Source organism: Eumetopias jubatus, unplaced genomic scaffold (genome assembly GCF_037043125.1).
Source record: "Eumetopias jubatus isolate StellerSeaLion01/CBP00866 unplaced genomic scaffold, mEumJub1_p1.0 scaffold_2, whole genome shotgun sequence".
Taxonomy (NCBI): Eukaryota; Metazoa; Chordata; class Mammalia; order Carnivora; family Otariidae; genus Eumetopias; species Eumetopias jubatus.
The window spans coordinates 115574131-115590401 of record NW_028274808.1 but is presented as its reverse complement, the minus strand read 5'-3'; the positions used below and the strand labels follow the sequence as shown (position 1 = coordinate 115590401).

The 16271-nt window shown below is 32.5% G+C and overlaps 1 protein-coding gene across 2 annotated transcripts in view; it reads left to right on the top strand.

Moving 5' to 3' along the window:
* Window positions 1-16271, top strand: part of AIMP1 (aminoacyl tRNA synthetase complex interacting multifunctional protein 1) — a 33103-nt gene that overhangs the window by 5375 nt on the left and 11457 nt on the right. For both annotated transcript variants that reach the window (XM_028121353.2, XM_028121352.2), the window contains 4 exons: window positions 4245-4378; window positions 7368-7481; window positions 9889-10053; window positions 13262-13473. In XM_028121353.2, the coding sequence (XP_027977154.1) occupies window positions 4270-4378; window positions 7368-7481; window positions 9889-10053; window positions 13262-13473 (600 nt within the window). In that variant the 5' untranslated portion in view covers window positions 4245-4269. The remainder of the gene's footprint in view (window positions 1-4244; window positions 4379-7367; window positions 7482-9888; window positions 10054-13261; window positions 13474-16271) is intronic.

Genomic DNA, 16271 nt, shown 5'->3' with positions numbered 1-16271 from the left:
AAGTGTTAGAAAAACTGTTTCCAGAGCTTCTAATTCTAAAAACAATAAATAGCTCTTAGCATTTGAGAAAAAATTGTGTCAACATATAGACCTGACTAGAAGCTAATCCAAAATATCTCAAAAGGCATGTTAATTTTGACATCATGAATAATATTGTCAAGATAACCAATTATCTAGGAGTAGAGAATAAGTAGACACTGGTTAACAGCTAGTGTGTTTTATAATCATTCCTAAGTTTTATTTTGCCAAGAAAACTTGATTATTACCAGAAAAATGTGCTAGCAAAAGATATTTCCTCTCTTCTTTTAAATAAGGCTTCCTTTGTAGTGGTATTGCTGATATTGTGGCAGTTAAGTTAGTTACAAGTAACCTATCTATATGATAAATGTTATAAATATTGGAAAGTTATTAATTATTGCATAACCAAATAAGGATTTTGTCATAAGTAATTAGGATGTAGAATATTTTCAGGTTTTAAATTCATACACTCTTAAGTTTGTGGTTCACTGAATTTTTTTTAAGACTTTATTTTTTAGAGCAGGTTTAGATTTGCAGCAAAACTGAGCAGAAGGTATTTAGTCAATTTATATTCTTTTTTTCTTTTCCTTAAACCAGACGATTTATATCATTTTCATAAAACAGTTTTTGTATTCTTGGCCATTTGTATGCCTTTGGCAAAATGGTACATATGGCTCATGCTGGATTGCTTTGCCTTCTGAGCTAGAGCTGGGAACTGTTAATATTAGTCCTTAGAAGACTTTCACAAGGCGTTCAGAGTGAAATCTGCTCTATGCCATTGAGTGTTCCTTCTTTGTGTACCAGTTATTTAAATAATCTTGAGTCTATTACCTTTAGAGTTTCCATAATTATGATGACAATATCTATTTGTAGGGAGAAGTGCAAAGATTTTCAGTTGGCTGTTGTCTTATTGTATTCCCTGGACAGGAGTCCTTGGATATATTTTGTACACTATTATAAACACAAAATTTAGAATTAATGTAAATATATTAATATTTATCATCCCTGTAGACTGTATACCATTCACAAAGAAATTAAGGTGTGACTCAGCCAAATTACCTACTATATTTTAATATCAATTTCCATAATTTGTATTTTTATTATTTGTTATGTTCTTAACCTTTAAGAAAATGTAAAAATCATAGCTAAGGATCTACAAAATATCATACCCATAGGTAACCCACACTACTGTGAGCTTCTTGAAGGTGGGGATTGTACATATATCCTTTGTTGTGTTCCCAAAATTATGCTCAGTGCCTGACATTTTTTAGCTATGTGCCAAAAATCTTGAGTATTATTCATGGTATCTCATTTTGCAATGTATCAGTGCTATGATATATAAAATTATCTCCATCTTACAAATGAGAAAACTGAGGCTCAGAGAGGTTAGGTAAGTTGTTGAGGGGCAAAGGGTAGGATTTGATTCAAGGTCTTGTGATTTCCAAGTCCATGTTCTTTTTATTAAATTACTTTTATCTCATTATTCTTGTAAAAGTTCTTAATATTCTAAATGAGGAGTAATAATAATATGTACCTTATACTGTTGTGATAATTAAATGTTAATATTGTGAAGTGCTTAGAAAAAGACCTGGCAAATACTAAAGACAAAGTAAACACTAGATATTATTATTACCCAGTAATACCTGTCAGGAAATTTGAGATGACTTCTGTCATCCATAATTATTTTATATATGAGTGGTTTATTAGGATCACTGTCCTCTCTCTCTCTCTCTCTCTGTTTTCAACATTTTAAGACTTCATGGCCTATGAAGTGCCTGGTTGTCTCAGTCAGTTGAGCATTGGACTCCATTTAGTTTCTGGTCATGATCTCAGGGTTGTAACATTAAGCCACACATCCTGCTCTGCACTCAGCACAGTCTTTTTCCCCTCTCCCTCTGCTCCCCCCCCACACCCGCTTGTGTACTCTCTATCTCTAAAATAGTAAGTAAAATATTTTAAAAAAAGACTTCATGGCCTAAATATGTTTTTCAGTAACATTTTCATTTGTTACTAACATGTTTTCCTTTTATTTTTCATGTTTTATTTATATAGTTATTTGGTTAAAAATAAATCCATTTTTACTGAATATTTCAAGTGATATGCAATTCTCAGTCCTAGTTATATTTCACAATTTAAAACTAGACCGTAATCTAAGCAAGTATTTGTAGTTATAAGCAAGTATATAAAATATAGAGGTATATATTTTTTATCAGCATCATTCAAAGTATTATCACTTTCTTTTATCCTATTATTTCCTCTTAGTGGCTCTATGTGTGTGTTTAATATATTCAGCTCACTTGTGTCTATGTTTTGAAACAGTCTTTCTTATTAAACTTAACACCTGTGCTTCAATATGTATTACAAAAGTCATATTTAATTTAACTCACTTTTGTAACTATTTTGCAGATAGTTAATAGATTTATCAACTCAGTAAAATTATATCTTTTTTTTCTCTTAGCCTAGGATTTATGATCTCTATTTTGCGAATTATCGTTAGTCTTAGTTTGAAACTGTTTTTGTGTGTGTCAGGACATGAATTTCATGTTTTGCTGATATTTGTGAGATAAATTTCTGTACCTGTTGGCAAATTTATGACAACTATTTTGCACTTAAATCTACTTGTTTCTTATCAGTTATTAGTTGACTAGGGATTTTTCTAAAGCATATCACTAAGGTCACATTTAACTCATTAAATTTTTCTTTGCTACAAAAGTAAAAGCTAACAAAGTATGCTAAATCAAATACTCCTTAATTTTCTTGGGATAGCTATTTTCACCTATTGAATATATTTGATTATTATGTTAGACTAAAATAGAAAGACCTTAAACTAAAAGAATGCTTACTAAGGAGGATGTTAAAAGTCCAGAAGAACATGGCTTTTTTTTACTTTAACCTTCTTCATCTGTTTATTTGTACTATTCTCTAAAATTCTAGAACAACATTTGAGGAAAAGCAACAGAATATTCTGTGTTCATGTTTAAAAATTGGCTGAATTTAAAGTTGATATCTTCATTTTCAATTTTTGTACCTTTTTATTTGTTTGCTCTGTATTTTTTTAAATTGTTAAATAATAGTCCGTATAGAAAATTAGGAGTTTACTATGACTTTTTCAGATTATCCTCATTTATATTTTCTTCACTTACTAACAACTTTATTTTTATCAGGTTTTTATTTTTTGGTGGTTCTGTATTATAAATTGTCAATTTTAGCATAAAGTTTTTTGAGAATTGGTTCTCTTTTTATAAAAAGGTAAACATTTCACAATGTTCTTTATATAGCATGGATATTGCATAATATGAAATTTTCAAACAATCTTGTATTATTTGTTCATTTTAGCCAATTTTTTCCTTTTTCAAAAAATTTAACCATTTTATTGTGTAAAATCAGAATTACTTCAGCAATGCTTATGTCATTGTTATGCTTTATATTATAAATTGAAGTTAATCAGGTAAAAAGTTTGTAGTATTATTAATGATTAATCTTGTTTTTCGTCAGTGTGACTATTTGTCTTAATATTCAGCAGTTTAAACTTTAATATTATGAGTTAATCTCAGAATATTTGCTTATATGCATTTTTCTGCACACTGACAGGATGTTTTCTAATTTCTATGAATTATAAAATTAAAATTACAATAATTTTCTTTTACAGGGGTCATAGTATATATGCTGACGTTGTTTCTGAGTAGGCATGTCATTAATATTCATCTATCCCTAATTGATCTTTTTGTCCTTAATTCACATGTTCCTTCTTAAAATTGTACATAGTTAAATAAACAGAATAGTTAAATAAACAGTAGAAATATCCAATATACAAAAAATAAACACTAAGAATTCAGCAATTCTTAACTTTGGAACACAGGGGTGGCACTCAAGCTTAGTTAAGGTTATTGTTATTCTTTTCTTTTAGTATTCCTGTTTTGCATCATAATACTCTGCCATACATATTTTAAAGCTTTCTTTAAAACTTTCCAACCTAAAATGTGGTTAAATAGCATCTTTTTTGCATATAGGGAAAAAAATTGATTGCTTCTTCCAAACATATTGAGGCATTAATTGTTTAACATTTCTGCTGTTTGGTTTGTTGCTCTATATCGGAAAAGTGTTTTTCTAGTGTATTGATTTGTTTGAAGATATTTTTCCTTTCAGACTGCTTGCTCATAGTGTTGTGGCACAATAAATTTATTCCTTCTATAGTGTAATTTGCCACTTTTTATTTTTTCACTTAGGATTTTCTGCCATTTCTTGGCAAAAATGGCAACTAATGGTGCTGTTCTGAAGAGACTGGAACAGAAGGGTATAGAAGCAGATCAAATTATTGACTATTTAAAGCAGCAAGTTGCTCTTCTTAAGGAGAAAGCAAGTAAGAGATTTTGCATTTTTGGAGGAGATACTTAAAATGAATTCCTATATGGACAAGAGCACAAAAACTGTGTTTACCCCATAAATATACTTCATCATCTTGATGGTAACTTTTAGATTCCTTTACTATTTTAATTTTGAGTGAAATAATATTCTGGAATTGAGATAAATTAGAATTGGTATATAGTGAATGTAATGTAGAGAAAACAATGTATTATTTTAAGAGGGCTAAAGGAAAATTAATGTTTAAACTAAGTTCATATAGAATTAAAGATTAAAATGAAGAAAATTAGGTAAAATCAAATATGAACTCAAATTTATCTCCTCTAAGAATATATACTTATATTACCCTCTACTTAAAGCATTTTCTGAAATGATTTTTACATTTTTTCCAATACGTCTTTAAGTTTTACCTAGGAATTGCTATGATATATACAAAAATATCAAATCTGAATTTCTGCTTTTAGGATTTATGTTGATTTTTGTTTAAATATATTTTTTATTTCTCAATAACCAATGTTAATGATATGATGAAAATTCCCAAGTCTTTTAGAATAACTAATAGAAATAAATGCTTTTCTTTGCTGCATAAGATTGTGAATGGTTACAGAATCATACAGTTACTCTTCAGAATATTTTTTCTTTATTCTTTTTTCTTAATTTTAAAATACTGTTTTAATTATTCCTTTTTTATAATGTTTTGTAAACATTTTTTTCTTTAAATTCGTAAAGGAGGGCGCCTGGGTGGCTCAGTTGGTTGGGCGACTGCCTTCGGCTCAGGTCATGATCCTGGAGTCCCGGGATCGAGTCCCACATCAGGCTCCCTGCTCAGCAGGGAGTCTGCTTCTCCCTCCGACCCTCTTCCCTCTTGTGCTCTCTCTCTCTCATTCTCTCTCTCAAATAAATAAATAAAATCTTTAAATTCGTAAAGGATTTCTTGTTATTTTTCTTAAAATTTTTAATTTTTTTTTCCATTAGTAAGATAAAGATTAGAGATGATCAGTGCTTCTGTATGAATTTTTTCTCATATGGGTGGCTATTAGCTTGACTAGCATTTCAATTTTGCTAATCAAAAAAAAAAAAAGGAACCCTTCTACACTTACTGCATATTTATTCTTCATCTTTATTATTTTTTGGTAGCCTATCCTGGATGGTTCTCAGTCCCATTGTTCCTATGTTACAATAAATATTTTGTAAAAATCTCTTAATACCCTGTAAAGAAAATATTTCTTAGATAAAATAACCTGCCTATACACATAATTTCGAAACATGTTAACCGTGTATGTAAGATAGAGGAAAATTAAGACGAATGTAATATATAAATTGTAGTAATAATGAAAATGTGTATTTTAGTGAGTAAATACTTAGGCAGGACTGTCCTACCAGACATATGAGAGTCCTATGATGTCTGGTTCCCATACATGGAATCACCAAGAATGCAATAGATATAATGCTAATTGGTATGAGTTTGTATTTAGTTTGCCTTTATGTGGGCAACTCTGATACCAAAAACAGCTTTCAGGTATGTTTTTTGTTTATTCAGAATGATGAATAATTCTTTAAGGAAAGCTGTGAACAAAACAAAGTACAATCTACTCTCGATTTATAAGATATTTGATTTATAGAAAATTCAGGGTGTAATGAAAATGTGTAAGAATACTTTGTGTTTATATATAAAAAATAGTGTCGAGGCTCAGATAACAGTATTTTCACCAAAGAAATGTACAGTGGGTTACTGGAAAATTCTGCAGAATGTGAGACAGCTCTTCATTTTACAAGTATATCTAGCATATTTCAGGACATCTGACATTCCTGACTCCTGCCCAGTAAATGCCCAGAATGACTCCTATTATTTGTGACAACCAAAAATAACTCCCACAGATTTTGAAAATCCTACCTAGGGAGCCGTACCAACCCCACTGAGAATCATTGTTTTTCTTTTATTCTTTTGTGTACCCTATTGCTCACCTTTAGCATACATATCTTGAGGAAATCTTTGAAGCTATTTCACTCATTGAATGTTCCACTAGCTCAATGTCTGAAACATTAGGAGTAAAAGATTATTCAGGTACTTTTACAAGGTAATGATTAAAAAGAAAGAAATGAGTTTTTTTATGGTTTGCTATCATTAGATCTCTGGCTTTAAAAAAATAATGAAAGACATGTATCATATGACCTCACTGATAAGAGGAATTCTTAATCTCAGGAAACAAACTGAGGGTTGCTGGAGTGGTGGGGGGTGGGAGGGAAGGGGTGGCTGGGTGATAGACACTGGGGAGGGTATGTGCTATGGTGAGCGCTGTGAGTTGTGCAAGACTGTAGAATCACAGATCTGTACCTCTGAAATAATGCAATATATGTTAAGAAAAAAAAAAGATAGCAGGAGGGGAAGATTGAAGGAGGGGAAATCGGAGGGGGAGACGAACCATGAGAGACTATGGACTCTGAGAAACAAACTGAGGGTACTAGAGGGGAGGAGGGTGGGGGAATGGGTTAGCCTGGTGATGGGTATTAAAGAGGGCACGTATTGAATGGAGCACTGGGTGTTATGCACAAACAATGAATCATGGAACACTACATCAAAAACTCATGATGTAATGTATGGTGATTTACATAACAATAAAAAATTTAAAGGAAAAAAATGTGTCTAATACTTGCCTCATTTTGACAGTTTATCTATGGTTGACGCTTTGAGTTCAGTTCTTAAGTTGTCATTAGCATCTTTATGGAAGCCAGGAAATGCTTCATAAACAAAATTTTTGTGTCCCGTTATTATTTCACAGGTTTTCTTGCTTTTTCTTTATGTTAAATATCATTTTATTCTAATAAATATTAATGTTTGCCAATTCCTGACATAAAGGAACTGGCAAACATTTAGTTATTGGTATTATCCTAGTTATGTTTATACTGCTGTGCTCTTATCAGGTAGCGTTCATAAGAAACCTCTTAGAAAACATGACTGTATCTTACCTGGATTTTCTTAATCCTAGTTTTGCAGGCAACTTTGAGAGAAGAGAAGAAACTTCGAGTTGAAAATGCTAAATTAAAGAAAGAAATTGAAGAATTGAAACAAGAGCTAATTCAGGCAGAAATTCAAAATGGAGGTAAATATATAAATGATAGGTTGTTTTGATTTATAATAATAATTGTATCATTAATTGTTAAATTAGGTATTGTGCTTGATTTCTCACTTCATCCCCACAGCAGTCCTTCTCGTGCAATCTACCTCCTCTACAGAAGAGAAAATAGACTTAGAAAAGACAAATGATCTTGCCTGAACTCATGTAAAAAGTGCAGACCCGGGGTGCAAACGCCTGTGCTTATAGTGATGTTGAGCATGTTTTCATGTATTTGTTGGCCATCTGTATGTCTTTAGAAAAATGTCTCTTCAGGTCCTGTGCCTGATTTCATTGGATGATGATGACGATGATGATTTTTGGTGTTGAATTGTAAAAGTTCTGTATATATTTTGAATATTAAGGCCTTAACAGATATACCATTTGCAAATACCTTCTCATTCAGTTGGTTACCTTTTTATTTTGTCGATGGTTTCCTTTGCTGTACAAAAGCTTTTTATTCTGGTGTAGTCCTATCAGTTTAGTTTTGTTTTTGTTTCCCTTTCCTCAGGAGATATACTTAGAAAAATGTTGCTGTAGCCAATGTCAAATTACTGCCTGTGTTTTCTTCTAGGAATTTTATGGTTTCAGGTCTCACATTTAGGTCTTTAATCCATTTTGAGTTAATTTTTGTGTATTGTGTAAGGAAGTGGTCCAGTTTCATTCTTTTGCATGTAGCTGTCCGGTTTTCCCAACACCATTTGTTGAAGACTTTTTTCTACAGTATATTCTTACCTCATCAGGGAAATCCTATTGTATGCCTGAAACTAATATAGCTATATGTTAACTATACTTAAATTAAAAAAAAAAACAAACTATGATTTTAATCTCTGTGCTACATACTTCAACTTGATCATCACTGTTCCCTATTATTGAAAATAAGCTGTAATAATATTTAGCTGACATTATGTTTTACTATTTGCCAGGCACTGTGTGCCAAGTGCTTCACATACATATGTGTTTTATCCTTAAAATTTTGTGTACACAAATGTCCTTGTTTTATACATGAGGGAATTGAAGCCTACAGGTATAATTTGCCTGAAATCATAATTTTAAGTTAATCAACTCAGCAAGTAATTATCATTTCAGTTATGTTGTAAATAAAATTTAAAATCTTATTGAATTATTTTAAAGGTGACTAGATAAATTTACATCATTATAAAACAGTGATAATAATAGCTCTATTACAATTTCAAAGTACCATACAGAAAGGCATTTGATTCTATTATACAAAATCCTTCCTAGGTGAGTTAAGGAGGCCCAAGTATAAAGTCTTTCTTACTACTTCCTTTAGAATTATCCTGTCAGTGAGTAAATTTTTTTGAATGCTATAATATGACCTCCACCCTTAGTGAGCTAAACAAAAGTAAGGAAAATTCAATATAATGTGTGCTTACAGTTATCAACTAAAGAGAACATTGTCAATCTGATCTTTTCCAAGACAATGAGATTTAGAATACAGGTACAGAATTAAATAAATAGTTAAAATATTAGCAATATAAAACTGCTTTCCATTTTACCAGTTCTAAAAGATTACCCTGGAACATTTTAAACTTTGATCTTATTAATGAAATGCTAAAGCACATTAACAGTTTGAATTAATGTATTGCATCCTGTCAAATGGTGAAACATTACACAAGGGTAGATGGAGTGTCACATTACTAGAAGCAAGAGCCTCTAGGGAACTTAAAAATACCTGAGAAAAGTGATCTGAATATTGGCCAGAATTTAAGCCACATCAAAATCCCTCACAAGATTATGTTTTTCCATATTCACTAGGCTTGTGAGAGTGTTTTTAACATTGCAGAAGGAATTTTCTTCCTTAAAAAGTTGTTTTTTGAAATAGAATTATGGACACGTCTCTCCATTAATTCTGATATTGAAATGACTGTTATTAAAACACTTTCCCAGTTGATTGTTCAATAATATAAAAGAAAACCTGAGTGAAAAACACGCCATCTTGCCAAACCATGAGAGGATAGTGTCCCAAGACAGACTGCTTTGAGTATAAATTCTTAATTTCCTACTCACTGTGTGTGTGATGGGCCAGTTTTTTAACTTCCTTATGGCTCATGTTGATCATCTGTAAATGGGGATATGAATAGAACTTAACTGTTTTTAGGGTATTTATGAGAATTACAAAAGTTAATTCATGTAAAGCATTTCAAAAAGTGGGACATAGTCCATAATAAGTACTAGTTATTATTGTTGTCCATAATTTTCTGTTATTAGTGATTAAATGAGAATCATTTATTTAACTTTTATCATGGTTAAAATGTACTTAATTTCTTGACAGCTTTTTATAATCTCAGATAGTAGAGACTTGATAATCATATACAGTGAATTTTTCTTTTAAAAAGAGCTCGTAATGACTTTATTTTATTTTTTGTATCAGTGAAACAAATACCATTTCCATCTGGTACTCTGCTGCAAGCTAATTCCACAGTTTCTGAAAATGTGATACAGTCTAGACCAATAACAACTATAACTTCTGGTGCCAAAGAACAGATAGGAGGAGGAGCGGAAGAAAAGAAGATGAAAGAGAAAATTGAAGTGAAAGGTATTTTTAATCTTTAAGGTTATTTGGTTCTTGACTGGTTTATCAGATGTCAACATTTTTGATAATAATAGTGGTGTCAGAAAGAAAATTGAAACCTTTATGAACTAGAATAAACAGTATGATATTGGAACATAGAAACGGGACCTAAACAATGTGTGAAGATTGACCAGGTCAATAGGATAAGAATGTGGTATTTGAGGTAGAGTATGTTTTAACATAACTAAAAACATAGAAAGTAGAGATTAAGCATAGGGGCCCATATGTAGTTTGGTATGACTAAACTTTAGTGTATATTCAATTTCAGAGAGGTCACAGGTAGAAAGTTAGCTTGGGACTAGTTGTGACGATAGGAAAGGGATAGTCTAGTCAAGGGATAATGTCTGAACTAAGGCATGGGGGTGTAAAGGTTTTAGGAACCCATAAAAACTGGAGTAGGAAGTATATCACCATCCACTTAGACAGCCCGACTAGAAATCTTGTAGTTAACCTCACCCTGTTGTCCTCCCTCAATTTGCATACCTAATTGACCACCAAAACATATAATTCCTACCACCAAAACGTATCTAGAACCCAGCTCCGTGGCTCCAGTTTGTTTGGTGCTTCCTTTGTTCAAGTTCTCATGATCTGTCATTTGAATTAATGTTAAAGTCTCGTCTTTTCTAATTTATCCTTAACTTGCTGCTGAAGCTATTCTAACCATAAATCTGACTCCTTTTTTACCTAGTCTCCTTTACTCCTTTGTAGACTTCATTTTTCCAAGTATGTCTAAAAAAAGTGCTTTTATAATTCATTGTACACACCTCTCATAACACTTATACTCACTTAAGAGTTTTTGGAAAATATAAAATGGCTGAGGAATTTGTGAATTAACCTAAGCCAGTTTAGCATCTAACACTTGTCAGTTCCTGTTAGTAAGTATCGGTAACTCTTCTTAGAAGTAGATAGGGGTTGTACATCTTCTACATAACTTCACCACTAGGTGATATGGTTACAATGAAAGCAAGTCAAACTAATTCTTTCACTTTATAAATTTATTGAGAAGTAGGCACAAAACAATCAGACAAGCCTGTTCTAAGTAGGATGAAGTTCATACCCAAAGGAAGATATATTGCATTTGTGACTACGGGATTAGTCAGTCTTCTAGTCAAATGAGACAGCGGAGTCTTCCTTTGTGGGAGGAAGAGGCTCCTCTTCCAAATGGAGCTCTATGTCTAGAATGCCTCTGTCCAGTGGTACTTTTCTGTGATAATGGAAGTGCTGTATAACTGCATTATCCAACATAGTAACCTGTAGTCACGCATTGCTACTGAATATTTTAAATGTATCTAGTATAAAAGGAACTGAATTTTTTACTATTTTAAATTTAAATGTCAACAGCTGTGTGTGGTTGGCAGCTACCATATTGGACAGTGCTGGAATACAGGGCTGTTCCACTGGCCTTTGGCTGCTAGAATTGCCAGATTCCAAAATTCTGTTCATGCAGAGGTTGTGGTTACTATACAGGCTTTCTAGACTGCCACATGTGAGCATCACTCATTTTTTAATGAAACATTCTTAAAGTCTTTTATGACTAAGTTCTTGGTAGAGATTTGGATATTTGCAGTCACCTCTGGAATGTGGATTCCTGATAAAAGTATTTCAAATACCTAGGAAGTAGATTAAAGTTAAAAATACAGGTTGATATACAGATGTAATGTTATATTGCATTATATCAAATACATAGATTATCACTCAAAGGTAACTGCTCTTAAGATTTTTGGTGTATTTTCTTCTAGTAATTTTGTATATTTATTCCTATACCATTTGGGTTTTTACCGTTAAAAAGTCTGCTAATATTTTACATGGAAAGTGGAATTTTTAAAAATTTAAGTAGATTAAAAATTGCCCATTATTTTGAGCTAGCTCTACCTCTTCTTTTGTAAACTGTCTTTGTATAAATTGTGAATGTCCTTACACAAAATCATTCTTTCCCGCTCCAGGCAGAAATATTCATCTCTGTGTTCCTATATTTCTTTGTGTATGTAATGTTTGTCACATATTCATTATGTATATCTGTCTTCCTTAAAAGAGATTTTCAGTGCCTTAGATCTCAGTAAATATTTGTTCAAAGATTAAATAAAGGTAAGGTATAGTTGAAAAGGAGTGCTTCTAAGTCACAACTGTGTGCTTATCTCTACCCTGTAGATTGCAGGTAAATAAGTTTTTATTTTATTTTACATTTTTTTCTGCTAGAGGAGCTTAATGTAAACTTAAGGACTATGAACTCTTTACAGGTTGCATTTCCACTCAGTGGCCAAAGTAATCAAATGCTATGAGAGTTAGATTATCGACATACAAATAAGAGGAGGATTTTTGAAACATAATCAGAATAGGGGCACCTGGGTGGCTCATTTGGTTAAGCATCTGCCTTCGGCTCAGGTCGTGACCTCACAGTCCTGGGATCAAACCCCACGTCGCCCCACATCAGGCTCGCTGCTCAGCACGGGAGTCTGCTTCTCCCTCTGCTCCTCCCCCCGGCTCTGTGTGTGTGCTCTCTCTCTCTCAAATAAAATCTTAAAAAAAAAAAAATCAGAATAACATGTTCTCTTTTGCTCAGATAGTTGCTGTGGATAAACCTAAAGCCCTAATAAGTCTTCCGAGAAATACAAGAAGTAGAGAAATTTGTTGTATACTTATTGGTGTGTTTAACTGAAGAGAGAAACATTTTATCAGTGAAATTGTATTTGGTTGTAGTTCATCCTCTTAACTGGTACTGATTGTGGTGTTCTTCCTAAATAAAGGATTTTTCCCTTTCTAAAGAGTCACAGTAAAAATTTTAAAGGATTTTCTCCAGCTCTGTTTCGGGGAAAGGCAGACTTTCTCAATAAAGATCCTTTCAGTAAATATCTTAAGTTTTGCAGACCATAAAGTCATTGTCACAGCTACCCTGCCAGCATCCATAGACAATATGTAAATGAATGAACATAGCTTACCAACTTTTACTCTGTCTTTAGCTAGAGATTTAGACAATTATTCAACAGAGAAACAGCCAAAATAGGGTTCGAGATGTTATGACTTGAATAATTCTTTCCTTTGTTATTATTTAAGTGACAGTAGAAGATAAACACTTTCTTTTAAAGCTCATCAGTATCGATGTTAGGGAGTTTTTTATAGTTTATCTTGTTTTTGTTTTACTTCTGATGTTTAACCATTCATAAATATTTTTTAGGAGAGAAAAAGGAGAAAAAACAGCAGTCAGTAGCAGGAAGTGCTGACTCTAAGCCAGTAGATGTTTCTCATCTGGATCTTCGAGTTGGTTGTATCATCACGGCCAGAAAACACCCTGATGCAGATTCTTTATATGTGGAAGAAGTAGATGTTGGAGAAACAGCCCCAAGAACAGTTGTCAGTGGCCTGGTGAATCATGTTCCTCTTGAACAGGTAATCTGTACAGTTTAAATTACTTTGGCGTAGACGTCACTTTTTCTTGATGTTTTTCCATATAATTTTGTATTAGGTGAGCCAGTATTGATTAGTTCATTTCATTAATTTTAATAAAATAAATTTCACCAAAAAATTACATTAAAACTACCAAAACTTACAGTAGCATTGTAAGTTGGGATCAAATTCATGAAGGTAGAAAGAAGAAAGATGCATTATTTTTTCTCAGTTTTTAAAATGTTTTTAGTTTGCTATTTTATGTGTAATACAGTATAAATATTTTTATCATCATTGTTCTGTCATGGAATTTTATTACTCCTTGATTTTTTTAAATCACTGTTATATAAACCCAGAAAGCATCAATCTAAAAAGAGTAGGGGCGCCTGGGTGGCTCAGTCGTTAAGCGTCTGCCTTCGGCTCAGGTCATGATCCCAGGGTCCTGGGATCGAGCCCCGCATCGGGCTCCCTGCCCAGCGGGAAGCCTGCTTCTCCCTCTCCCCCTTCCCTTGCTTGTGTTCCCTCTCTAGCCATGCCTCTCTATCAAATAAAAAAAATCTTTAAAAATAAATAAATAAATAAATAAATGAAAAAGTAAGAGTAAGAACAAGTCGTCATCGTCGTCTTTTTTTTTTTTTCCTTATAACTCAAGAAATATTTTCATACTTGAAGTAAAAAGAGGAGAGGGCATTATGGAGCTTAAACTTATAATTTTTAATGGTATTTCTTTATTTGTTAAAAACTGGATGTTTTGTATTTTGTTGTTACTTAGGTATTTAAAATATGTGTGTGTATGTGTGTATAGACAGACACACATATGTATTTCCAATGACGGTGGAAAAAATTAGGCAGTAATGATTTTAATTGGTCTTTCAAGACATCTACAGTAATTTGGAGTTATCTCTTTCCTCTGCTCCGTGGTGCTTTGGAGATACTGCAAAGGCTGTAGACTTTAACATTAAAATAGTTCTTCTTTGTTCATTGCCAATTCTGTTGCTTATTGGCTTTGTGGGGATAAATCCCTACATACATTCATTCATTCATTCATTCATACTTTCAGATGCAAGTATTTATTGGACACCTGCAGTATACCAGGCACTATTCTAGACAAGGGATGTGGCAGTGAATTAAAATGATAGATAGGTAGGTAGGTAGATAGATTTGTTTAGGAAAAAAAAAAAAATCCTGCCTTTGTGAAGCTCACAACTCTATGGGGGAGTCAGAAGATCATGATACATAGTATATTAAATAGTGGTAAGTATTAAAAGAAAAAGAAAGAATCTAGGAGTTGTTGGAGTTAGGATGATGTCGTTTTGTATAAAGTGGTTAGGGAAGGCGTCATAAAGAAAGTGACTTTAAGGTGTAATAAAGAAAGGTCTAAGAAAATGAAGAAAGGTCCTGTGTCTCTGGTAGAAGAGTATTTCAGGCAGGTCTAAGTCGGATATATGCCTGGCATGTTCAAAGAACAACAGGAAGCAGTGTCATAGCAGAGTAAATAAGGGGGAATGTCATGCAATATGAAATCAGAAATAAGGATGCCAAATGACATAGTATCTTATAGATCACTGTAAAGACTAGCTTTTATTCTGAGTGAGATGAAAGCCGTTGGAAAACTGTTGAGCTAAGGAGAAATGTGATCTGCCTCATATATTAATAGGATCATCTGGCTGCTCTGTTGAGGGGAGAAAAATGGAAATAAGGAGATTGGTGAAGAAGTTTTTCTTATCTATAAAAAAAAGATAGACTTGGTTCATGTGTGTGCTTTTTTTTTTTTTTTTTCTGTTTAACATGCATTTTGTGTAGGACTAGGACTTCTTCATAACTACTTATGAAGTTAGGTTCATAAGAAGCCCTGGATAAAAGAAGCAATTGATCTTGAGCCAGCTCAAATTGGAAAAACTTCTCCTCCTTTAGGCTTCATCTTTTTTGTTCCCATAAGTTGCAGACAGTATCTTCTCTTCCAAAAGCTGTCATTCATAGCCTTAAGCAAATCTATTTATATACACATCTGTATCTAACCTATCAAGGCAGTAATATTAAACATTCTATAAAGCAGGAGGACTTTGCCCCCACAAATTGCATACTATACTCTGTAGATTTGTGTATTTTTCCAAGGTAAAGGTCCATGGGTATCATCTGATGCCTTAACAATTGCGTATAGCTAACCCTTTTGTTTTTTCTTATACAAATTTGCTATAACTGTTTTTTCCTAAAGTGGCAATTTAAATTATTTGTATGAAGAAGATGTTATTCATGAAGACATCTGAAAAGGGGGCCTCTTGCATTTGAGTCTTAGGCCTATTATTATTATTATTGTTATTATTTTATTTTTTTATTGTTATTATTTTAAATCATAGAATCAATAAATTTGCCATAACATTTGTTTATAAAACCATCTTTTATTTAGAATGTGCCTTTTCTCTTCCCCTGCAGTGATAGTTCTCTTGTATGCCATTTTATTTTAAGCCTGTTGAAAGAATATAAACAGTTGTGTGCCTTATTTTTGCTAATTGGGGAAAAAAAATTAAGACACTTCCAACTTTTGAAGATTAAAGAAATCTTTATTCACTTCTATAACAAATTGTAGAAATAGCCCTAAATGTTAATTGCAGTGTACATGATGCTTGAGTAGTTAAATGATCAGCAATATTTTTTTTTATATTTGTTACTGAAGTCTGACTTGCAATGTTAAATTAATTTCAGGTGTACAGTTGTTTCAGTGATTTAACATTTCTGTGCAATACTCAGTGCTCACCACAATAAGTGTAGTCACCATGCAAAATTACTAAAATATTGACTGT